The sequence below is a fragment of the Lasioglossum baleicum genome, chromosome 17 (assembly GCF_051020765.1).
Source record: "Lasioglossum baleicum chromosome 17, iyLasBale1, whole genome shotgun sequence".
NCBI lineage: Eukaryota > Metazoa > Arthropoda > Insecta > Hymenoptera > Halictidae > Lasioglossum > Lasioglossum baleicum.
This window is the reverse complement of record NC_134945.1, coordinates 7,758,380-7,776,272: the sequence shown is the minus strand read 5'-3', so window position 1 is coordinate 7,776,272 and position 17,893 is coordinate 7,758,380. Positions and strand designations below refer to the sequence as shown.

The window sequence follows — 17,893 nt, the reverse complement described above, 5'->3', positions numbered from 1 at the left end:
GTCTAAAAAGTCACATGAAAGACGTCTTTTTGGCATCTTTTTAGGCATCTTTCTAGGGGCCTTTTAGGCTTCCTTTATGCATCCATGCACAATATATTTATGCACAAGAGAAAAATACGTGAAAACGACGTAACAGGCGTCTTTCAGACGTATTTACATCTTGCGACAGGCGTCTTCAGATGTCTTTGAGATATCTCTGTGCTATCTGAGCCTTACACATGGATCCTTAATTTAATGCATGGAACAATAATGGGGGACTGGACGCAAACGAGCATTTTTTCAACACGATCGTGTTCGGGCGCTCTCAATCGCGGGGCCTCGGTGCATAGAATCCGCCGCACCGCCCAGATAGCCGACCAGCAGGCACGCATAGGGCGCAGTGGAAGGGATGATGGCACAGGATTGGCCAATGTTCTAAAGTGGTGGGAAATTAGGAACAGCCTACGAGTTCCCCCATCACAGTTAAATACGGGGGTCGCCTCATTTTCCGGATTAGTTATTGACTGACTTCGAAAGATTTCAAGTTGACAGCTTTTGCAAACGTGCAGCGTGACGAACCTTTTATCCCACAGCAATCAACGATGGATTCAAACGTGCAACGTGACGAACCTGTTATCGCACCTCAATCAACGAAGAATTCGAACGCGCAGGAACAGCAAGATACTGCAATGGACGTCGAAGCCTCGGCTACGACTAGCATCAGCGCAGAAGCAGCGACAGGAGCAGCAGCAGCAGAAGCAGCAACAGCAACTGGAGCATCAACAGGAACAGCAACAGAAGCAGCAGCAGCAACTGGAGCATCAACTGGAGCATCAACTGGAGCATCAACTGGAGCATCAACAGGAGCATCAACAGGAGCATCAACAGGAGCATCAACAGGAGCATCAACAGGAACAGCGGCAGAAGCAGCAACAGGATCATCAACAGGAGCAGGAGCAGCAGCAGCAGCAGCACCCACTCATGGAATGCTATCAATTCTAAACGGCAAATATTTCAAGATCTTCACATGCGACGACAGAAATGTCGTCGGCCTGTGCCAAATCTGCATGCCGCGAAAAGCGATTAAAGGAAAGCTGACATCCTCCTCGAACTTCCGGTCGCACCTAAAGCGGAAGCATCCGATCGAGTTCAACGAGTACAGCAAAGGTGCACGAAGAGGAAGATCCCGAAGCAACAGCAACGTGCACCAGGAGTCTCCAACGCCGGCCACCCCCGTCGGAGACGACCGATGGGGAGAGCAGAAGAGGCGGCAGTTTGAAATAAACATCGCAAAGTATGTGATGCACGCCAAGGTGCCACTGCGTGTGGTGGAAGACGTGTACTTCCGTCGCAGCTTCACGAACTTGGGAGTGCCGGAATGCTGGATGATTAGTCGAGGGACAGTGGCCAGAATCATTGCGGAATTGCGCGAGAATGAGAAGAATTAGATCGCGGAAGACCAGGGAACCAGGACAACAGCGTGGAACGCGAGCGCAAGGCGTCAGGACGCCAGGTTAGTTGTAACATGACATAACTTACATATGAGTTATATTAAAGTTCTTCAATAATACGTGTGACGAACACATTTTTAATCTGAGAATGTTTTTGTTTTCATGTTATCAGAGGCTACAGGACGACGGTGAGGACCAGGGCCGGCCATATGGGGAGTGCAGAGGACGGTATGCACCGGGGCCCCGCGATTGAGAGGGCCACAACATAATCAAGAACTACAATAATGTAATTTTCCTGAAGTAATTAATGTATTAGCAAAAATAAAATCACGCATTAAATAAACGTGCATTAGTAATATACAGGGTGAGTCCGAAGAAACAGAACACTTAAATATCTACGTTACTTTTCGTTGTACAAAAAACTTCTGAGGGCAAAGTTACACTGTTTGAAGGGCCACATTTAACGGTGTAAGGGAAAAAATTTTCGAGGTCATTTTTTAATGAGATTTCAAGGTCATCAATATTTTTTTTAATGGAATGAGGTATTTTGTAATACATCAATCGATGCAACTGGTCATTCGTTATAAAAAAGTACTAGCCTATGTATGTCGAAAAGTTAGTAGCTCAGGAGATATTTCAATTTAAATAACCCTAAAACACCATTACTGTCGTACTAAGACGTTACACAAGTAAGCAATCGCTAACATCAATTTCAATATCAATGTCAATTTTTTAATTTCAACTTCAATTTCAATATCAACTCTTCAACTTCATTTTCAACTCCAATTTTTCAATTTCAATTTCAACTCTTCAATTTACACTAGCAAGTAAACGCTAACGTTTTAGTACGACAGTAATGGTGTTTTAGAGTTATTTAAATTGAAATATCTCCTGGACTACTAACTTTTCGACATCCATAGATTAGCACTTTTTTATAACGAATGTCCAGCTGCATTGATTGATGTATTAAAAAATACCTCGTTCCATTAAAAGAAATATCAACGACCTTGAAACCTTGTAAAGAAATGACCTTGAAAATTTTGTCGCTTACACCGTAACATGTGGCTCTTCAAACAGTGTAACTTTGTCCTAAGAAGTTTTTTTGTACAACGAAAAGTAACGGAGATATTTAAGTGTTCTGTTTCTTCGGACTCACCCTCCCAAGTAGCCACGTACGTCCCTAAAACGTACGGTTCACGTCCAAACATCCTACGTCCATTCTGCATACGTTTTAGGGACGTACGTGGCTACTTGTGGCTACTTGGGCTGTGTGTTCGTGTTTCTAAATTTTTTTTTACTTTACAAAGATTTGGGGCCTCAAGTGGTTTCTTGTACCCAGGCCCCTTAATAGAGAAGGCCGGCCCTGGCCTTGGGACACGTTTTCCCGTTATTCGATCGAGTTCAAACTTTGCACAGATTTTTTCAATTATTTGGAACAATCCTGGAGGGTGGCGTAAAAATTTTCGACCAAATAAGAGCCAGAGCTGGGGAAAATAGTATTTTAAATAGCAAATAGTAAATAATCCCATTTATTTTACAGTATCTGTACAACTTTGAAAATAAAATATTTTATTTGATGCAGTAATTTTCGAAAATAAAATATTTTATTTGATGCAGTAATTTTTGAAAATAGTATTTTATTTTAAGAATATTTTGAAAATATTTGGTCTTTGGCTTTATTTTCAATTTCAATTTTAAATGTTATTGCTCAAAATAATGATTCGCATTCAATAGATACTGCGAACCTTTGAAACTTCATTTACTGTCGAGTTTAAAATCTCGATTTCGTGATATTGTTAAAATAGAAATATTTTATTCCTAGGTTCAGATTGTTCAAATAGAAATATTTTATTTCGAGGTACAGATTGTTCAAATAAAATACTATTTTCTTTAAGGAAAATAAAATCCAAAAAATATTAAATAGTATTTCAAATATTTTTTTATTGAAAATTATATTTTGAAAATTTAAAAAATTTCGTAGATCTGTGTGAATTATTAATTTTCAATTTTTGTAGAGAGACAAATGTTAAGAGAAAGCGAAATCAAATAAACCCTTATTTTCAGTGGTAATAGCCTTTGTAGATCCGAAATAAATAAAAATGGTATTATAAATTCTATTGAATTTTGTATTGTAGCATTTTTTGAAAATGTTCGGATTTCATAAATGCATAAAGATCCGCAGTCTAATAATGAGATAATTTAACGCAACTTAAAACAGTGAAAATTCAATAGAAGAATAAGAGTCAAATATCATAAAATTATTGATTTCATTAAATTTGATAAAACATAGTCAATTATATTACTACAAAACTAAATTGATTTTACTCCTTCTCTTATAACCCTCTTACATTCCTCAAAAGTTATTTATATGTACTTGTTTCGTTCATTTTCGTTGGAAGTGCATAAAACCTGCATTCAGTTATCAGCCAGGCATTTAAATTTCATGTTTGAATTTCGAAAAGACCGGATACGAATAGAGCATTTCCCGCCATTAAAATCGCAATTGAAATCGTTGTTTTCTCAGAGAGTTATAATTAAGAAGATTTAATGATTCGAATAGTGTTTCGCATAATATTATTCTATACTGCGTACGATTTTCTAGACGTAATTCATCGCGTTTGCCCAAATGTAATTGCCAACGGTCATTAGGACGTTCCGGTATATTTACAAACAGTCGCACCGGCGAGAGGTAGGGGTAGTATTTCCGTTGGCACATAATACACTTGCAAGGGACGGCTGTGTACGTATAAGAATGCCCTGTTCCGTTACAAGTAGTTTCCTTTGTATGTACAACGGAAACGGCCGCCTCGCAGGTAGTGGAAAATCAAACAGTTGAGAGAGTGTACAAGCGAGACGACGCGGTCACATTTCGAGTGAGTTGCGCAACACAGCCGCGAGATCTCTGCACCGTTACAACTTTTTGGCGCCAACTAACACTCCGACTGCACACGGCCGTTTAATCCAGTTTTCTTCCCGACAAATACGCACAGAGATCAGTACTCAGTACGTAAACGGTCCGCGACGTAGAAAATACTAGTTCGCCTGCACATTGCAGTCATAAAGATCATACACCACGCCGGTTGTTTCGCACATAACCTCGATATGGTTTCAGTGTCGCCAAGGATAGTAAGAAAACGGACCGCTGCTGGTCCATCGTCCGGAAATTCCAGCGAACCCACAGAACCGAAGAGAAGCAAGAAAAAAGAAGGTGAGTCTTTCGTTGATTCGTCGGGTTTCATTGATTCTCGTTAATCGGTCTTTTTGGCGCGGAAATCCATGGGCGGGAGGATTTTATCCAACGTAAGAAGCCACGCTGCAAACATGTGTTTCGGAGTAACGATCGATAAAATTGTAACTCGTCTCCGACTGGAATCTGGAAACTCGGCCTCTCCGTTCGATTCTTGCAATTCTCCGAACCGTGGGAAAATTATTTTCGTGATTTTCGCGTCTCGCGGATGTCGGGCGTCGTCGGATTTCCGAAATTGAAATACAGTGGGTCAAACAAGCACTTGCACGCTCGGTTTTTTGGAGGCAATTTCCTGCAAAGGATCGGCACGTTCACGTAATTTCAAAATGTTTCATCGTATACAGAAATAATACAATCACTTGCGAACATTAATTCACAAATAACCTCTCTCGAAGGAGGAAAGAAAGATAAAAATTTCATACTCAAGATTATAATCTGCAGAAAATCTGTAAGAATTTTATCCAACCGTACAGGTTAATCGAGAAACGTAATACCATTCTTTCTGCTAATTTATTAACCCGCTGTAGATTATACAGGGTGCGGCAAGATAACTTCCTTATTTGAAATGAGCGCTCCGAAGCTGATGCGAGTTGGTCTCATTCGAGAGAGGGGATCCTAAAGTTTTGTTAACTTGTGTTTCAGTCGTCATCATGCGTTGGAGTAACAAGCAGCATGCGTTTGCCTTAGAAGCCTATTTTTCTAACGGCTGGCTGTTCGGTGGTTTCAACCCAGCGCGCCTTACGAAATCGCTTCAATATTGCGCCATTGAATCCTGTCACGGACCGGAAATCAATTATTTCGTGGGCCACAACGTTCAGGGAAACTGGTTCTGCGCAGAAAAGAAGAACTGGAGACACACGTCCCGTCAGAACACCTGAGAACATCGAAGTATCGAACAGCCGTTGGAAAAATAGGCCTCTAAGGCGAACGCACGCTGCTCGTTACTCCAACGCATGACGACGACTGAAACACAAGTTAACAAAACTTCTCGAACGAGACCACGCACACCCGCCTCGGACTCGCGTCAGCTTCAGAGCGCTTACTTTCAAATAAGGAAGTTATCTTGCCGCACCCTGTACATTTTCTTTTAACTGGCTGCTTATGTGCAATTTTGTGTTTCGTCCTCAGCAACGAAACCTGATTTACGCCAATCTACGCAAGGTGGTGTATTATTAGCATTTGGACAAGGCGATGTGGGCCAGCTGGGTTTGGGAGAGGACGTCATGGAGAAGATGCGTCCAGCAGTTATTCCCGGGTACCAGGATATCGTAGCGATAGCGGCTGGCGGCATGCACAACGTATGTCTACGAGAAACTGGGGAGATATTAACTTTTGGATGCAACGATGAGGGAGCATTAGGACGAGACACTTCTGTAGATGGTTCCGAAACCAAACCAGCTGCTGTCGATCTGCCCGGCAAAGTAATCCAGGTGACGGCTGGAGACTCGCATAGTGCCGCTCTGTTAGAAGACGGAAGAGTTTTCGCGTGGGGCTCTTTCAGGGTATATATATATATAGATATATCTCTATACAGGGTAAGACTGAAGAAACAGAACAATTAAATATCTACGTTACTTTCTGTTGTACAAAAAAACTTCTTAGGGCTAAGTTATACTGTTTGAAGGGCCACATGTAACGGTGTAAAGGAAACAATTTTCGAGGTCATTTTTTTCAATGGAATGAGGTATTTTTTAATACATCAATCGATGCAACTGGACATTCGTTATAAAAAAGTACTAACCTATGTACGTAGAACAGTTAGTAGTTCAAGAGATATTTCGATTTAAATAACTCTAAAACACCATTACTGTCTTACTATGGTGTTACACAAGTAAGTAAATGCTAACTAACATCAATTCCAATGTCTCAATGTCAATTTTTCCATTTCAACTTCATTTTCAATTTCAATTTTTCCATTTCAACTTTAATTTCAACTTCAATTTTTCAATTTCATTTCGTTAATTTCAACATTAATTTTTCCATTTCAACTTTAATTTCAATATCAACTCTTCAACTTCAATTTCAACTTCAATTTTTCAATTTCAATTTCTACTCTTCAATTTACACAAGCAAGTAAACGCTAACGTCTTAGTACTAACTATAATGGTGTTTTAGAGTTAGTTAAATTAAAATATCTCCTGAACTACTAACTTCTCGACATACATAGGTTAGTACTTTTTTAAAACGAATGTCCTGCTGCATCGATTGATGTATTAAAAGATACCTCATTCCATTTAAAATACTATCAATGATCTTGACATCTTGTAAAGAAATGACCTTGAAAATTTTTTCCCTTGCACCATTACATGTGGCCCTGAAAACAGTGTAACTTTGTCCTGAGAAGTTTTTTTGTACAACGAACAGTAACGGAGATATTTAGGTGTTCTGTTTCTTCGGACTCACCCTGTATATTTTATTTCCTACAAGCTTTTGGAGTAAAGGAAACTGAGTTTGAATTTTTTTCATAGGACTCCCATGGCTCTATGGGTCTCACACCGAACGGAATGGAACGTGTTCCGATAGAAATGCTGCCAAATAAAAAAGTACTGAAAATAGCGTCTGGTGCTGATCATTTAGTTTTACTTAGCGAACATGGACAAATATACACTTGTGGATGCGCTGAACAGGGTCAATTAGGTAGAATACCTCCCAGAGGGGCAACCAGGAATACTCGACACGGTTTGGATCCGTTATTATTACCACAACTAGTTCCATTTAGTATTAAGAAGAAATTACACTTCAACGAGGTGTGGACTGGAACGTATTGCACGTTCGTTAAGGAACAGATCACAGGAGACATATATGTGTTCGGTCTAAACAATTATTATCAGATCGGTAAGTTGATCGGTGACATTTATCACAAATATCGAGTGTTTTTACAATACAATGATTTGGTTCGATTTCGGTGTAGGTTTGAAAGATCCCGTGACTCAGTTTCGCCCGCAAGTAGCGAAAACGTTCGGTGGAAGGACTTGGAGACACATTAGCAGCGGGCAGCATCATACTATCGCCCTGGACGATTCTGGCCAAGTGTTCGTCATGGGCCGCAAAGAGTATGGCAGGCTCGGACTTGGTTCTGATTGCTCGGATGCGGAGAAACTAACATTAGTTCCTTCGTTAAGTTCCTGCGTTGACGTTGCGGCAGGGAGTGCCCAATCCTTTGCTGTTACCAACTCCGGTAGGTTGTCGTTGTCACATTCATTATTTAAAAATTTCTTTTCATCTTGTATTACGGTGCTAATCGTTTCGCAGGAGAATTGTACGCCTGGGGCATGGGTACGAGTGGCCAACTGGGTACAGGCCAAGAAGAAGACGAAGAAGAACCTGTGCTGGTTAAAGGAAAGCAACTTGAAGGCAAGAAAATAATTCGTGTTGCAGGCGGAGGTCAACACACGATAGCATTAGCACTGACTTCTTGAGGGAAAGGAGGGCGTTTTTGTTGATTGTGTTTTAAAAACGAGTGGTTAAGTTTTATGTATCATCATGTGGTTAAAAAATTGCACAACGAACACGGCGATTCTACTGTGTTATCACCTTTCGGGGAAATGATAGCAAAGCAGAATTGTAATTTATAACAGAGGTTATAATATATTGAAATTTTTGGCATTGATGAGACATGATAATTAAATTTGTATATATGTTGTTATTCCGCCAGAAGTGTCATCAGAACGTCATTGTGCTTGTTAATGTTCGATATATAAATAAATCTTTTTCTACACACGAGATTTTGAAACTATTGTATTGCGTACATAGTCCAGTCAACGAAAAGTTGTCGAGGGAAATGGAAGGAACACAATTTTTAGCTTTGCGACTTTGTTTGGTCTAGTTAGGAGGTAAAGGTCCCCTTTTTCGGTTTTTCGCTCATATCTCGGAAATTATGCATCCTAGCGATAAGACCATTCCATGCAAAATTAAAGCTGACAAAATGTGCCACAAGATTGATTCAATTCAGTTTTTCGCTATCTCGCGTAATTTCCGAGATATCCGCGCTCAATGTTCACTAATTGTGCTGAAGCTAGTCAAGTGAGGTAAAAATTTCTTTTGCACAATTAGTGAACTTTGAGCTCGGAAACTATGCGAGATAGCGAAAAACTGAATGGAATCAATCTTATAGCACATTTTGTCAGCTTTAATTTTGTTTGGAATGGTATTATCGCTAGGTCACATAGTTTCCGAGATATAAGCGGAAAACCGAAAAGGTGACTTCTACGTGCCCACGTGTAGCCCGCTCACCTCCTAGGAGTAGGGACTTCTAGTATGTTTACCTCCTAACTAGTCAAAAAGTTAAAAATTGTGTTCCTTCCATTTCCCTCTACGCCCCCCTTATGAGCATTCATTGACTGGACTAACACCAATTGCCCTTGAAGTAGCGTAACACAACACTCTGAGAAAACTCTGAAATATCAAACGAACTATTTTGAAGTCGTACTCTCTCAGTATAATCCATCAGTACTTTAGTGTCAGGTAAAGTATGATTTAATCAAGGTAAAGGAAACATTATTTTATTCAAATCTATGTAGCTAAATACAGAATAGTTCTCTCACGATTTACTCTAATAGTTCCAAGACTACGGAAATAGCTTGTGACTCTGGAAACGTAGATGTTATTATCTAAAGACGAATGTGTTTCAGTCACGACCGAATTACATATAGAAAGGTACATTATTAAGTGCAAACGAGATGGATTTACATTAGCCATTCGCTTAACCATTCATTTCATTAACAAAAGCTGTCATTTCATTTAATTCGCTTTAGGTTGCTCCGCAACTTTTCCTTTCAAAAAGCTATCGTCTTGCATAGAGATCTGAGTTAGCTTTTTGCCGATACGTTCGTGTACGTCCAGATATTTAGCGATACAACGGTCCAGGCATATAGATTCTCCTTTCGTCAACTCTGCCTCGACGTACTTCGGTGGAATACATTTTCTATGGCACGCCGATGTCATGCGATTGTACATGTCGGACATCATCTCTATCTCTAATTCCTGCACCAGTTTCAATTGGTCTTCGCCGAGCTGAGGTAGGCCAGCCATTGTTTATAAATTATCTTAGTAATTACTATAACTTTAACTGGAACAACTATTTTAGCCTTGAAGTGTAGCGTTTCTCAAGCGTCGTCTTTCTTTCATTCTTTCATATCGTCTCGCGTTTATATCCCTCTTCGATAATATAAAAGAACACACTCCCACACCGACAGCGAGACTCCTAGAAGAACCATGCAACATATAATTATTTCTTCAGAATAACATTTTCCGAGGAACGCATGAAATTACAGCAAGATAATAAGTAGGGGTGGATACACGAATTTATTTGAAAGTTAAACATTTTAATTCGTACTCGTATTATCTAATATTAAACGGAGATAACCACAAAGAGGAAAGAATCAATGAAAACTATAACGTACACGGTTGATTAATTAATTGCACATACCTACCATCCAATTCCTACTTTCGCGATAGTTGGCAGACCCATACTTTTTTTATCTTACGTTAGAAAATACTTTTTACACATTACCAGTAATAAATTTTGTGTACCTGTTCCAATCATGCAACCATGTGCATAAACGATCCGTGCGACCATGTGACGCGACGCGTTCCAACTTCCAAGTTTGTAACCATTTGTAACTTATTTCAGCTAACTCGTTGATCACGCGAACATAGTTACGATATAGCGTTACCGCAATACAGGTTCGATTAATGGCGCTGAGAGGGAAATTTGAATATAAAGCGTAACGTTTAGGTCAAAGCCGTGTATTTCATATACACTAACGAGCATATAACTGATTCAACACACTTTAAATCTGAATAACTTTTTTATGAATGGACCAAACGACTTCAATTTCTCTGTAAAGTTAGAAGAATTAGTTTAGTAAGTGACGTCTAAAAAAATATTTCGAAAAAATGCATTTGGTCGGAATTGCGAAAAAAAAATTGTAAAAATTGATTTTTACTACTTTTTTAGCTGTGCCGATAACGAAAATTTAAAAGATGGGCTTGGTCAACTTGTGTAAACTGCAGACGCTCAGAAAATTTCATTGAAATTGGAGGTTTGATAGGGGTTCATTCGTAACAGGCCTACGTCATGTAGGTCTGTTACACCCGAGAGACTAACTTCATTTATTTACAGTGAGACTAACTTTATTTAGAATTTATAGGAACTTTTTAATACGTGATTGCACAGTAGAATACAATAAAAAAAACATCGCAATACCGGCTGGTGTTGGCCTCGGAAAGTACAGGAGAACCAAAAAAACAATATACCCGGGCTTCGTCGTACCGGGATGCTTATCTATTTACATTTGTACAGGTGTCTTATAAACTAGATCCCCCCCCAAAAAAAACTGTCCCTCCACCAATGAACTTTATTGCGTTTCGCACTTGTTACTGTAGGACCGTAGGATCTCAGGAAAAATGAGGGCACCGCCGCCGCGGAAATCGAACCTTTTTTTTTTTAAAAAAAAGTTTTTATTTGCTTGTTATTTACAATATTTACAGCAAGCGCAAATAAAAATACTAAAAACTACCTTAGGATATCTAACTTTGGTAAAGCAGGAACATATTTGGTTCATCGCTTCACGACTATAATAATAGAGGTAATACAGTAGGGGTTGAATCGACATACATAAGTCAGTCTTGTCGCTCGTTAAATTTAATACAGGTAAAAAAGAATTTACAAAAAAAACCCGGTAGCGGGAATTGAACCTTTTTTTTCAAAAATTTTTTATTTGCTAAGTATTAACAATATTTACATGAGGTGCAAATAAAAATACTAAAAACTACCTTAGAGTAACAAAAATAAAAATAAAGTAGGAACATGTGTAATTCGTCGCTTTATAACAGTATTGGTATAAAGATTATATACATAATTTTAACGTATCACTCATTAGTACTAGACGACGCATTAATTAACGTGCAATAACTTTGCCAAAGAAACTTTAGCTGTAAGATTTTAACCTCTATTAATACTATTGTATATAATGTTATTGTTATCACTGTGTATTTTCTATTAACCCAATACTACCATTAATATTGTATTTTATATCTTTATTTTTGTACTGTTAACCTAGTTCGTAAGGATAGAATGTATTTAATAAGTTTTGTATCATAATTACCAGCTTATGGACCTAACCTGGTCTAAAGCCTTAGTTCTTCACCGGTCATTAGATAACCATGTATTTCTAACCTTTCCGTTTCATCGTTTGACAAGTTTTTGACACTGACATTCTCTGTTCATACCATTCCATTTGGCGTACCTCCCCAATACGGGAACAAGTTTTGTCGCCACCTTTTTCTTCTATACGCTATCGAGATAGGTCTCCTTACTCTTACTTCATGGTAAATAGTATCACAGGTGTAAAAAAAAAGAGAAAAAAACCCGAAATGATAACGAAGAGTGATAAATTGGAACTACTCCTATTGAGCAGGACTAGAGTATAAACATATTGCTTTGGTGTTATGCACTAATATTAATGGATATATACATATATAACTAAGCATAACCTATATAATTATATGTATGTATAAATGTATTTAATTGCACGTAGTGATTGCGCACTCTTACAGCGGGAATTGAACCCTGGCCTCACTGGTGGTAGCCAATCGACTAACGCGCTCACCCACGGAACCCTCCCATTTCTTCCCAATCTCCTACAGTACACTTGATCTGGGGATCCTGATCCCACATTACCGTGTCGAGTTAGTGTCCTAGGACTCGCGTCGTCTGCAGCGTTGGAGGCGCCCGGACCGGTCAAAGTGGAGGATCCACCTTTCGTCCCCCAGGGATGCCAGGAAGCGTTTCGATGTGACGAGTCGCAAGGGAATCTCTACAGGCCGGCCATTGGGCAGCACGTACCATGTCGTGGTGTATGGTTTGCCCTTGCCCGCGTACCGAATAAGCGCCAAGATGTCGTGTCGTCCTGAGGCCACGGGGAAACCGTTATTCCTTGGCTGCTCGTCCCTCGGAATTTTTGTTCTTGTTGTGGCCTCTTCCTGCTCGGCTGTCTGACTGGGTTATTGCTGGAAAGGAAAATATAAAAATACCATGATTACCAACGTGAGAACTAACGAACAAATTTAGCAGTCCATTTATAATTAGGGCAGTAACATTTCCGAAGCTTCGAAGTCTTCCAAGTGCTCGAAATTTCAAAGTCTTCGAAACGTATGAAGTTGTAACTTATGAGTTCCATACCATGTCACGATTTTATTATTATTTATTTATTATTACGTTATTATTACGTTCATTATTATTATTACGCAGCGTGCAGGAATACGAAAAATTCAATACAGTATTCGCGATAGTTCTTTTGCAAATATCTCGAAAACTAAAAGCGACCCCCCTATATTGGAAAAGGAAAAAGCTGTTCAGAATGTGTTACTGCATAACATATTTAAATTTTATAAAAACCGGAGTGGGCAGTACTTTTTTGTATGATCTCCAGAATTTTTGCTCTTCTGGCGGCGTCTTCCTGTTGGTGACCGTGTTCTGCCCGTCTTGTTCGGTCACCCGGTGTAGTTGGCGTTGGTCGTCTCGCTGTCGGTGCCCTGGTTTCTTTTGGCTTTGATGCGGGGTGCCTTTGTGGACGTGGCTGCTCCGTGGGCTTGAACCTGATCGTCCTTCCGGTCCTTGGCTGTGGTCTTTCCGGCGGGGGTGCCTCCCGTGGCAGTTCGTGGTATGGTATTGACGTCGTTGCTGTCGGTTCCCCGGTTTGTTTTCGCTTTGGTGCGGGGAGTCTTTGTGGACGTGGCTGCTCCGTGGGCTTGAACCTGATCGTCCTTCCGGTCCTTGGCTGCGGTCTTTCCGGCGGGGGTGCCTCCCGTGGCAGCTGGTGGTACGGTATTGACGTCGTCCCTGTCGGTGCCCTAGTTTGTTTTGGCTTTGGTGCGGGGAGCCTTTGTGGACGTGGCTGCTCCGTGAGCATGAACCTGACCGTCCTTCCGGTCCTTGGCTGTGGTCTTTTCGGCGGTGGTGCCTCCCGTGGCAGCTGGTCGTATGGTGTTGACTTAGTGCCGCATTTTTCTCTTTGGTATTGGCCTGGTGTTGCCCGCCGCTTGTTCTTCATCGCTTTTCTTTGCGGGGTCACCAGTTCCTTGGTGTCCCACCACTGAGGTGGTTCGGGAAGTCCTGCGGGGAGCCCTATTGACGGTCCATGTCCCAAGATTCTTCTATGCTCCTCGATGCTTGTCGGTGGTATAGTCGAGGCGTCGGAGAAGGCGTCGGAGAATACGCTGGAGTTAGACTCTGCGCGTCGGAGGGTGAACGAAGGCTCCTGACTGCCTTCATTCAGCCCGAGCAACTCCTTAAGTTGTTCTGGCAGCATTATTGCTGGAAAGGAAAATATAAAAATACCATGATTACCAGCGTGAGAACTAACGAACAAAAGCAGTCCATTTATAATTAATTAGGGCTGTAACTTTTCCAAAGCTTCGAAGTCTTCCAAGTGCTCGAAATTTCAGTCTTCGGAACGTATGAAGTTGTAACTTATGAGTTCCATACCATGTCACGATTTTATTATTATTTATTATGAACGGACCGAGGTCCGTTCACACAAATGTTTACAATATTAACTTTCAGTCACCGGTGACTGACACTGAACTTTCCGTTTTGATTTTTCGTAATTAAATTAAATTTAAAAGATTGCATTCTATTAATAAATTTCGGTGTCATATCACGAATGTACTTAAAAAATAATAATTTGCAAACAAAATTTTAATGAGTTTTATGAAATTCGATCCCAAGTAGCCACGTACGTCCCTAAAACGTACGTTTCAGGTCCAGTTCACGTCCTACGTCCATTCTGCGTACGTTTTAGGGACGTACGTGGCTATTTGTGGCTACTTGGGATGAAATCTTATATCGCGGATCTTCGAAACTTCGAATCTTCGAAGCTTCGAAATCTTCGACCTTCGAAACTTCGAATCTTCGAAGCTTCGAAATCTTCGACCTTCAAAGGAAAGTTACAGCTCTATTTATAATAGTTAGACTGCGGATCTTTATGCAAAGTAAAAGCTTTCTACCTGAATCGCAACAAGCTCTGGTGTGAGATAAATATTTAATATCTTGTTGAATATATTTAATAGGTTAAAACTAATATAGTAGTAAATTTAAATCGTTCAAATCTTTTTACTGTGAGAAATAGGCCGACCCATTTTTATCATAAATGCATAAAATCCGCAGTCTAATACATAGTATTTAAAGAAACACTTACGTGTTGGTCGCACACGTTCCGTAAAAATCCGAAGACAACACAATACAACACCTATCTATAAACTGAAAATCAACACAGAGCCGCGCACAGATCAACGTTCCACAAACTTCGTACCGCAAATGATCCACTCAACCCTGACGGGCCTTATTATATGTATACCCTCAAGGGTAGCTACCCCCACTACGCGCACTTTGGCCGCAAGGATTCAGATCCCCGACTGTGCACAGCATTAGGCTACTCGCCGCGTAATTCATTTTTCATTAAAATCTTCTCTGTTCTGTCAACGTTTCGGTTTCGGGATTTTGCCTAGAGTAACAGCAATTTTGGCAACTGAAAAAGAACGATAAAATTAAACAATTAAAACATAAGTAGAAGACGCATAATGCCGAAGCTTTGTCGATTCATTCCCCTAACTTTTCAGAACAGACACAACATTTTTAATATTAAACTATGCGATTTGAACTTTTTTGGGATGCTAAAGCAATTAGATTACTGCAGGATGTGAAAAGGAATTTTTTCAAAAATTGCATTTGGTCGGAATTGTAGAGAAAATATTAAAAGTTGCATTTTACAACTTTTCTGTATAGGCCTGTATTGAAATTTTAAGAAACACGTTTTGTAGATCTGTGTAAATTATACGCACTGCGAAAGTTTCATAGAAATCGAAAAACGACAGGCATTGAAAGATGTAAGAATCCTTAGAATTACTGCAGTTAGAGGCCGAAAATCGTGAAAAACTGCAATTTCTACCATCTTTAAACGTTTGTAGCTTATTACAACGCGTCGATGAAATTTGACTTCGATGAAATTTCCAGAATATGTCTAATCGAAACAGATCTACAAAAAGTATTTTTTAAATTTTCAATATAGGCCCACATAAAACAGTTGTAAAATGGATCTTTTAGCATTTTCTCTACAATTCCGACCAATTGCAATTTCCGAAAAAATTTCTTTTCACATCCTGTAGTGAACTAAGTGCTCTAGCTTCCGAAAAAAGTTTGAATAGTATAGTCCAATATTAAAAAGATTATCGCGTTTTTTTAGAGCGTCCGAATATTAATGGGAGTCACTGTGTAGGTATATGTTAGAATAATATAATAAAAACATAAAACAGCGATATTCTTTGCTTTGCGCCCCAAACCCAGTTGCGCCGGTGGCGGGCGCCTCTTTCGCCACACCCTCGTTACGGCACTGCCGTTTACTGTTTTCCCCGTAATCTACGGAAAAGTTTTGGTTGGAAGCAGTTGGAAGTGCTCGACGAGGCTGCGACTAGGGTACTACGAGAGGCACGAGATAACGTCTTGCAGGGAGCATACGCAGCATGGAAATCGCGCTGGAAAAAATGTGTCGACGCCCAAAGGTCCTACTTTGAAGAATTTTAAAGGTTTGTACTCATATGTTCAATAGATTTAAAAAAAGAACGTGCTCGCATTACTTTCCGGACAGACCCTGTATAATACATCACGATTTTCGCGACCTGGTTCGATCTCGCGTCCCTGGACAGGTGCCAGTGGCGGCTCAAGTCAAGTGGAGGCCCTAAGCGGTAAAAATTTTGGGGTCCTCAAACTGAAGTTAGAAATGGATGTTGCAAGGAAACTCTCATAAACTTATTAACAAAAAAGAAAAGCAATGAAAAATTCCATACCGTTACGCATTAAATTTTATTTACAAATTCATAGTTTAAAATTCGGGGCCCTATATTATCCCGGGGCCCCACGCGGCCGCTTAGTCCGCTTACCGTTAGATCCGTCACTGACAGATGCTAAAAGCTGCCGGATCCACGTTTACAGGCCCAAGAGATTAGAATGGTAACGCAATCGGGCCCGATTTACGATCGTTGACCACGGCGAAGCGAAAAGACGTAACGGGACAGCGGACAAAGGGGGTTCGGAACGGGCGAACACGGACCGCTCGATGGTTTTATGGGAAGGGTGGAGTTCTGGAGACTGATTGTGCGCGCCCAGGTAACCAATTGGGCCCAATTGCACCGCTCTGTAAGGTGGAAGTTTGAATGCGTTGGGGCTCGGGGTTTTATGGAGTGTATCTGTGTACGTATTGGATTGAAATGTTGCTTGCGCATCTTCGAGCGAGACGATGGGAAATTGAATTCGTCTTGTGTTGTAAACGAAGAGAATTGATTTGGTAAAATATTCAGAAATGATAAAAATTGTTCGAACCAATTGCACAAATTCCTCTTTTAATAATTGTCGTTTCAATTGCAATTAATTGCTGCAAATAAACACATTTTACAACAAGATGATGTCGCAGTAAGAAAAATTGTCTTTTCTTCAAAAATTATTCGAGTTTTGAAGTCGTCAGCAAGATCTCCAACCTCGACATTATTGAAAATTGTTGAGGACATCTTGCCAGAGCTGTGTACCAAAATGGCAGACAATTCCAAGATATTAACGATTTAAAGTAGAACATTTTGGACGAATGGGAGAATATTAGTCGAAACAGTATTAAAAAATTGTATAAATATTTAGCAAACCGAGTGATTAAAGTCGTTAGCTGTAAATGAAGTCCTACAAAATATTGAGCATTGATTTTTATCGATTAATTCTGTTAGATTTCAAGTTTTTCGTTAAGTGTGCTATCATTTTGTACCTCTAAAACAAACTTTCTAAAATAAAATAGACAAGTTAATGAAGAACTTCGTTTCATTTCATTCCTATACATATTGTTAAGAAAGACACACTAAAAATATCTGTATAAAAAAAGATGGAATTTCTAATGTTTCATAAACAGAAATTACATTAATTTCACAGTGTGCCATCTTTTCGTCCCGGAGTGTAATACCTCGTACGTCATACAATAATTAAAGGTTTAGTAATTGAGATTAGCTACCAACATGTTTAACAATGTAAACAATATTTTGAATAATGGCACAGCCATTTTTAGTGGTGATTTCGAGTCACCACTGGAGCGCTATGGGTTAAAGATGGTAGAAATTGTAGGATATTACAAGAATAACAAATATTATAAAGTGGAAACGCCTAACGTTACCGTTAACG

The 17,893-nt window shown here is 39.8% G+C and overlaps 3 protein-coding genes across 15 annotated transcripts; 2 read left to right on the top strand and 1 right to left on the bottom strand.

Annotated features, from left to right (window-relative positions):
- The first annotated feature begins 249 nt into the window (after positions 1 to 249).
- Positions 250 to 1,137, top strand: LOC143217547 (uncharacterized). Its single transcript, XM_076441934.1, has 2 exons — positions 250 to 461; positions 573 to 1,137. Exons 1-2 carry the CDS (start codon positions 250 to 252, stop codon positions 979 to 981), a joined length of 621 nt encoding a protein of 206 aa, XP_076298049.1. The 3' UTR covers positions 982 to 1,137.
- Positions 1,138 to 4,138: 3,001 nt separating this feature from the next.
- Rcc1 (Regulator of chromosome condensation 1) lies at positions 4,139 to 8,400 on the top strand. 7 transcript variants are annotated; one of them, XM_076442020.1, is made up of 6 exons: positions 4,139 to 4,303; positions 4,543 to 4,638; positions 5,806 to 6,179; positions 7,146 to 7,512; positions 7,589 to 7,855; positions 7,930 to 8,400. In XM_076442020.1, coding segments are annotated over exons 1-6 (1,272 nt in total). In that variant the 5' UTR covers positions 4,139 to 4,302; the 3' UTR covers positions 8,097 to 8,400. The 7 variants fall into 7 exon arrangements, with proteins under 7 accessions (XP_076298135.1, XP_076298134.1, XP_076298133.1 ...); XM_076442019.1 differs by having other exon boundaries at positions 4,139 to 4,433; XM_076442018.1 differs by having other exon boundaries at positions 4,139 to 4,638.
- Positions 8,401 to 9,835: 1,435 nt separating this feature from the next.
- On the bottom strand, positions 9,836 to 17,063 carry LOC143217577 (uncharacterized). Of its 7 annotated transcripts, XM_076442030.1 has the most exons (6): positions 14,880 to 17,063; positions 13,094 to 13,996; positions 11,787 to 12,690; positions 10,469 to 10,518; positions 10,106 to 10,377; positions 9,836 to 9,880 (listed from the first exon to the last, which is right to left on the bottom strand). In XM_076442030.1, the coding sequence occupies exons 2-3, from the start codon at positions 13,989 to 13,991 to the stop codon at positions 12,611 to 12,613; spliced, it is 978 nt and encodes a 325-aa protein (XP_076298145.1). In that variant the 5' UTR covers positions 13,992 to 13,996; positions 14,880 to 17,063; the 3' UTR covers positions 9,836 to 9,880; positions 10,106 to 10,377; positions 10,469 to 10,518; positions 11,787 to 12,610. The 7 variants fall into 7 exon arrangements, with proteins under 7 accessions (XP_076298145.1, XP_076298143.1, XP_076298147.1 ...); XM_076442028.1 differs by having other exon boundaries at positions 10,106 to 10,518; XM_076442032.1 differs by having other exon boundaries at positions 10,110 to 10,518.
- Positions 17,064 to 17,893: the final 830 nt, after the last annotated feature.

Bases quoted from the DNA above. Each gene is read 5' to 3' on its own strand.
- LOC143217577 (XM_076442028.1), bottom strand. From the start codon at position 13,991: ATGCTGCCAGAACAACTTAAGGAGTTGCTCGGGCTGAATGAAGGCAGT. The intron at 12,691-13,093 runs GTACTGCCCACT...TTTCCTTTCCAG, and splicing joins TCTGGAGATCATACAAAAAA to CAATAACCCAGTCAGACAGC.
- Rcc1 (XM_076442018.1), top strand. From the start codon at position 4,533: ATGGTTTCAGTGTCGCCAAGGATAGTAAGAAAACGGACCGCTGCTGGT. The intron at 6,180-7,145 runs GTATATATATAT...TTTTTTTCATAG, and splicing joins TCGCGTGGGGCTCTTTCAGG to GACTCCCATGGCTCTATGGG. The intron at 7,513-7,588 runs GTAAGTTGATCG...ATTTCGGTGTAG, and splicing joins AAACAATTATTATCAGATCG to GTTTGAAAGATCCCGTGACT.
- LOC143217547 (XM_076441934.1), top strand. From the start codon at position 250: ATGGGGGACTGGACGCAAACGAGCATTTTTTCAACACGATCGTGTTCG. The intron at 462-572 runs GTTAAATACGGG...TTTATCCCACAG, and splicing joins CTACGAGTTCCCCCATCACA to CAATCAACGATGGATTCAAA.